Consider the following 6,896-nt stretch of genomic DNA (forward strand, 5'->3'; position numbering starts at 1 on the left):
TTGACCAAATTTGTTAATAAAGACATTTACTCAATATAAACAACGAATTACCCACACATGCTTCAATTACCGTGGAATAAATAATATTTTTTTTAATCTGTGATTTATATAATAATGAATCACAATCCCAGTTAATAAATTAACACATCTCAACATTGTGCAAAAGATTTAAACAGCATGTCAGGCTGGAATAATCCATAACCCATGCTAGTATTAGCGCAATGTTTGACAGGATCATAGATGAAAATAAAACAAAGAAAAGAGTTCCATAACAATTTCCAAATAAACAGAATGTTAAACTGCAATAGCCCATGCCAGACAGGGTTACACATTAAAATAAAACAAACATAGTTCAATTACAATTTCCAAATAACCAACAAAAAAGGAAAAAGTGTTGGCTATTCCTAACCAACAAAATCTATTCAATCTGGTCAAGTTTTGCTAATTTGTTGGACAATAGCTGAGCTGGTGCAATCTGGGAGCTTCTTGCTTCATCATCACATTCATGAAATGGCTGTCGTTTTGTTGGTGTCAAGGGTAGCCCAATAAGTGGATCATGGTCTGCTGTTATAGAAATGGATTGCTGGATAGAACAAATAATAACAATAAGTTGATGCAAAAGTTGAACTTGATGCAAATCTCAGTCGCAATTTTTGATCCCATTCGATCATCTCTATGCATGTGGATTAGAATCCTGGTCCAAATATCTCTATGCAAATACTATATTGGAAACAGATGCCAATACTGAAAACTTACATATTCATTGTGGACAGGATCATTGGAATCAAACGGTGTTGTAACTTAAATCTTTGAACATGTCTGGATAAGATGTTGATTGATACCGGCAGAATGGATGCAAAATAAATTAGCATATAAATAACATATAGATATAACAATAATGAACAAAAATAACTCCATAAAAAAGCACCTCAACATCAAGCAACATGTCCAGAACATCATTAATTAAAGTTAAGTCAGTTGAACATTTCAAAACAGCAGAATTTTATACTGCGGTTGGATTTTGATTTTGAAGGCGAGCAGATGACCCAGTAGTTTATCAAGTGCTTTTGGGGAGACATTTAAATCCAGATCACCATCCTTGAACAGGAAAAAACACAAATAAAATTAAAGATAATCCCAAGATTCAAATTTGTATTTTGAAATTATAGACACCTACTTCTACTTTGAGGGTATTGACTTCATCAGCTGACTGCCCAATCAATTTAGTGCATTCATGATCCCACAGGAGAAATTTTGTACTTTCATCTTTATAATTGACCATCACTTCAACTCTATATCTGGAAACATATATAATAGCGTTAATTGATAAAAATAAATTCAAACATAAATATAGTGCCACAGAAGTTTAAAAAGGAAAACAAAGACCTAAGCACAACTCGATCATTATGCCTGCCACATGGGCACACAAACGGTTCTGTATAGACATTTGTTTTCTTATGGCACTGAATGCAAGCTTCATAACACCATGAATGATTGTCCATAACAATTCTCGTGATTGTACCAACAGTAACTTAAACAAACTCCTGCAGGAAATATGAGAGTCATAAAATTCAGCAGGAGGCAGCCAAAGAAGCGATAAACAGGTAAACATATATAAGACAATTACTTCACCAAGGTTGTTTATCTCAGAAATGGTCTTTGCCTCTGACTTCAAAATGAATGTTTCCTTTGATGATAACTGAGGAGAACTTGAAGGCTGTGAACTCCACTGAGAACGACGTGTCAAAACTGAATGGATCTCAATGCCCAATTCTGAAAGCCTATACATACTAAATCAATAACAGACTGAAGGAAAGAAAAACAAACATATATTAATAACAACATCAGGAAAATACTTCAGATTGAATTCTTCAATTGGTGCCACTGGCTGATTAATAGTCAATTTAGAAGCCTTCAAAGAATTGCTAACTGAGCATGGATAGGATCCTGCACCACTCAGAAATAAAAGCATAAGTTGGATCTGATGAAGATGAAAAACAACACACTTATATCACAGTATACCCTGGCCCTCTTTAATTCTGGAATTGGTCAACAACACAATAATAGGCCCTTCAGTCTCATGTTGATCCAAATATTCCAAAAATTGGAGACAATAATTCTCCCATAGAGTGCAAGACAACAATTGGTTACGGAAGAAAAAACAAACCATTATACAAACAATTAATTAACAACATACAACGATAAATCGTAGAATCATTAATAACTCATAGAACATATCAGACGTTTACCTCAAATTCATAAGGTTAAAAACAACTCTCTTACTTTTGGGTGAAATATGACGAAAGACAACCTCGTCAACCACACCAATGACGTCTAAAAAATTGAGTAAAAATCAGTAACAGAAAACAAAACCCACAAACACTGGTGATGAAATTAGAAATGTAAATCTAGCTGCGCTAACCTACTAATAGGTCAGACTGTAATTGGCCAACAATGACATCTGGAAAATCTGCAAATCTATAATTTTTAAAAGGAAGCTTATCCAATTGCCACTGTCTGACAATCATGACTCCAATAAATGCCAATTTATATGGATGATCACAAACTCTGTAATGTCCATCATTCTTGTTGACTTTAAAATTGTGCATCACATAAGTACAATCTTCTTTCAAATCCATTTTCCATCTCTTTAACTGGTCTTGCTTACAGACCAGATGGATTTGATCACCCTATGAATAATAAAAATATCTAACTAATGGCTACAAATAGAGATAATTCATGAACAAAAAGCACAAATTAAAAGCATACATCAGAGTCAATAATGGCCATCTCAGCTTGTTCAGACCTGCTCGGCGTCCCAACAAACCAGAGCTCAGTTATCCTTACAGCAAGTTTCAGAGTTTCTTTAGATCCATCAATGGTTTTTATCTTGTCAGCAATATGTGCCATCAGTCTGAACAAAAACTCAGAAACATACATAGAAATTGAAACCACAAAACAACCACATAACATGATAACAACAACAAATATAATTTTATTTATTGAAAAAAACAATGATAAGTCAAACCATAAATATGATAACTAAGGTTGAAAGAACAATTGAACTGACCTGATTCTGTTTTTTTGGACAGCCAACAACAACACCAAAAAGGAACAACAATATATAGTATCTATCAAGCACAAAATATTTTTGTCATGATAAATAACATCAGACAAAAGATGAATTAAAAAAACAGGCAATAGGCAAGCATGCATAAATATGGAGCAAAACTTAAGGGTTGGAATAAAACCTTACCTATCACTATTATACAACTTTGTTGTCCCTGTATAAACAACAACCAAAACAGACACAAATTAAATTATCAGGCAAGGTAGCCACCAAATAGCACTATCAACCAAAAAACATTGCATGCATGGCCATTGAAGGTGACGTGGATAGGAAAATAGTACTCTCGCAATGACACCTCAGCTATTACCCGATTTTGTTGGTCCTGGCTAAAAACATACAAAAAATGACATCAGGCGACAGGCCGATCGTAAAAAAGGGTAAGAAACAAACATGCATAAACCATGAACATTATAGATTACCTCGAACATTCGCCTGCAAACACCAAACAACATCACCAAAACAGTCTTTAGAAAAAACGATGAAAAAAAAGAGATACATAAATAGACACATCTCATTGCACTGATCGGGGGCGCAAGCGACACCACAGATTACCAAAATAAACAACATCGAACATGCATGGATGAAACAAAAACATGTGTGACCATTAACAAACGTAAAGAGAAAACCAAAACCACAAAAAGTCAAAGCAAAATGCTCGACAACAGTAAATGTGCATAAAATGAAAGCCAGGGTAACAGACAAAGATGCATACATATCAGAAAATATTTCAACCATGACCATTATAGGTTAATTTTGAAAATTAGACTGTGAAACACCGAACAACATCAGCAAAGGAATCATGAGAGAAAAACATGAAAAAAAACTTAAAAAACCAAATTAATCAGCAAGCGACACCACAGATGACCAAAAAGAAACAACACCAAACATGCATGTATGAAAACAAAACACTTGTGACTGTAAACATGTAAAGAAAAAAACAAAACCACCAGAACTCAAACCAAAATGCACGACAACAGGAAATCTCCATAAAATGGAAACTGTGAGCAGCTGAAAAATTTAAACCTAAGAACCAAGAAAACTTGAAGCAAAACCAAATGTGCACAAAATCGATGGCTGAGAGTAGATGAAAAATAAAACTTCAAATGATGGAGGTACAAAAACGAAAAAGAAAGAAACCAAACCAAGCAATGAAAACAGTGAAAGAATGGGCAAAGACAGAGTAAGAACTTTCTTGTTCTTAAATGATCGGGAATGCATGCAAAAGGTGGAGTAGTAGTTGAAGGAATGACTGGGAATGCGTGCAGAAAGCGACAGTTGGAGTCAGACTAAAATACCCAAAAAATGAACAAATTGGGATTTTTTTTCCTCGAATCTGTTTTATTTTTGTGTGTTATTTAAAAAATTGATGTTATTATAGTAATAATTTTAGTGTTGAAGGTGAAGTCGCCCTGGTGAAAGTTAGAAATGTTTGTATTTGTATTAATTTAGGTTATTACAATTTAATCGAAAAAATACAGGGTATAATAATAATGATCATATTTCAGGTTAAAGCATAACAACACAAAAAAAAACTTTAGCTAGAGTTTATTCATAATAATAATAATAATAATAATAATAATAATAATAATAATAATAATAATAATAATAATAATAATAATAATAATGAATAATAAAATAAAATAGAATTTGATGGAGTGGTCACTTCTAATGAATAGAAAAAAAAATCACTTGTTAATTTGCATTCCATTCTCTAGTAGAGATGGTTTAAGCAGCCAAAGAGAAATCTCCCTGCAAGAATACAAATGGTCGTACTCATTTATCATCTAAAGAAGACAAATTCTTGTAAACTTTTAAGGCTCAATTTAAATATAGTTGTAACAACAGACTCCTGCCATTCGTAAGGAAAATGATATCACGATTCTCAAAGAAACATTTTAATTTAAATCACCAATATAATAATCAAACATGCTAAATTTTAATAATGTACTTAACATGTTACACTTAGTTGTAGATTGTTTTTTTTTAATATCGATAAAATAAGTTTGATTTTTTGCAAAAAAAAAAATAAACAGTTAACACAAGTCTAGCCAAATATTTTCCATCTACAAAGATCTGTTTGTTTTTTTTTTATTCTCTTTTATGTAAAATTTGTATAAAACAAACTATGGTAACCATATTTTATTTTCATAATTAATACTAATATTAATTATTGACTATATCTATGCTGAATCATGAAAAACATTATAAGTTTCATGATACATATTTACAGTCAATAAAAATGACACTATCAATATAATTAGAAAGCATGGTTTTGGGAAAAAAAATAATAAATGCATCATATATATTGAATGGCTGAATAAAAACTTTATCTCCAGCTATATATATCCAAACATGTACAATTGATATAATTAACCATATGACATCTATCATTATACACTTTAAATGTAAAGCAACAAAAAGTTATTAAAATATGCAAAGAGAAATTGGGAAAAAATGCATATAAATTGTGCTCAAAACAATGTAAGAAGAATAGTCTTGTAGGAAAAAAAGTTTTTAAAAAACGGTGAGCAAATAATAATAATCATAGTATTTCAGATGTATGCCAAAGTCAATTACTTTTTTTTAATTACATAATAGGAATAAAATTATAACCAAGCTTAATTAACATATAAATACGAAAAATATAACTAAATAGAATAAAAGGATACTTAATTAACATGGTTAACCTTGGTAGGCAAAACCATTGAATCAACAAAGTCATAAACATGAAATTGTCTGATACCGTAATGTATTTGAGTAACAACATTAATCAAAACATAATAGAAATTAACAAAAAAGAGTCTGTGTGCATGGTCTCTATGCATTATCTTTAGCTGGAGAGGTGCTCATCATCCCATATAACTTCTTTTCTAAATAGAACTTCCCATACATGTTCGTCAAATCTGAAGAAGAATATTACCTCATCTCCAACCATTAAATTATTTTCAGAGATATTGGAACTATGGCTGGGCAACAGATGGGACACCATCGTGCATGGTGAATCTGCCATTGGTTGCGTTTGCCATAGCCTCTTCGAACAAGAATCACTTTTTGTGATCCAAACAAAAAATTGAAAGCTGCTTGCTGGTGGAAGGACCTGCATTGAAAAAAAGCAGTGCTCATACGACTAAATGTTTTCCCTGTATTGTATTTACAACACTCAGGGTTATTTAAATTAAACCAATATAAAGACAAAAATTAAAGAATAGAATAACTTTGTTGTCATAAAGAAAAATTGGGATGAGAAAAATAACAACATGTAGTCAGCGTTAAAGCAAAATAAAAGAAAATAATTTAATAGCAAGAACATAATTGGGTGGCTAGCAAACCATTACCAAAGGGAGGCTCTGTTGCATGATGTGTTCGGTGACATCGGCTGTAAAGATGTGTCACCTAGTTGCCAGAACCGACCTTGGACGACCCTGTCTAAGGATAGGTCCAATGACATCCACCTCGAAGGAAGTATTTTTGTCAGCAGCAAAAAAGCGCATGATGACGCTATCGTCAATGCCATGAGTTCTTCTAAATTGTTTTAGCCCATCAAAAAAGAAGTATCGGCTGCCATATTTGCGAAGCCTAACAAAATATGTCGTTCCATTATACTAAAACAAAACATACGTCGGGTAATATGGCCTCCATTGTCTATGGTAAGACAATGGAACCTCAATGATGTTCTGCAGGGAAACATCTAAATATTAAATAAAACAATTTTGTTTCATATGAAATAAGAGAACTGGAAAAATGGTTAAATGTTGACCTTGGAAAC

At 32.4% G+C, this 6,896-nt stretch overlaps 1 protein-coding gene across 1 annotated transcript; it reads right to left on the reverse strand.

Moving 5' to 3' along the window:
- Positions 1-418: 418 nt before the first annotated feature.
- Positions 419-6,621, reverse strand: LOC102669087 (uncharacterized). The gene is made up of 7 exons (XM_006580708.1): positions 6,542-6,621; positions 2,770-2,914; positions 2,423-2,690; positions 2,284-2,334; positions 1,857-1,947; positions 1,628-1,781; positions 419-583 (listed from the first exon to the last, which is right to left on the reverse strand). The coding sequence occupies exons 1-7, from the start codon at positions 6,619-6,621 to the stop codon at positions 419-421; spliced, it is 954 nt and encodes a 317-aa protein (XP_006580771.1).
- Positions 6,622-6,896: the final 275 nt, after the last annotated feature.

Source organism: Glycine max, chromosome 5 (assembly GCF_000004515.6).
Source record: "Glycine max cultivar Williams 82 chromosome 5, Glycine_max_v4.0, whole genome shotgun sequence".
Lineage (NCBI taxonomy): Eukaryota > Viridiplantae > Streptophyta > Magnoliopsida > Fabales > Fabaceae > Glycine > Glycine max.

What these genes read in the sequence shown, in the direction of transcription:
- LOC102669087 (XM_006580708.1), bottom strand. Translation starts at nt 6,621, where the DNA reads ATGCGCTTTTTTGCTGCTGACAAAAATACTTCCTTCGAGGTGGATGTC. An exon ending in TGGCCATTATTGACTCTGAT is followed by an intron (nt 2,691 to 2,769) that starts GTATGCTTTTAA and finishes TATTATTCATAG; the next exon opens with GGTGATCAAATCCATCTGGT. An exon ending in ACAGTCTGACCTATTAGTAG is followed by an intron (nt 2,335 to 2,422) that starts GTTAGCGCAGCT and finishes TCAATTTTTTAG; the next exon opens with ACGTCATTGGTGTGGTTGAC.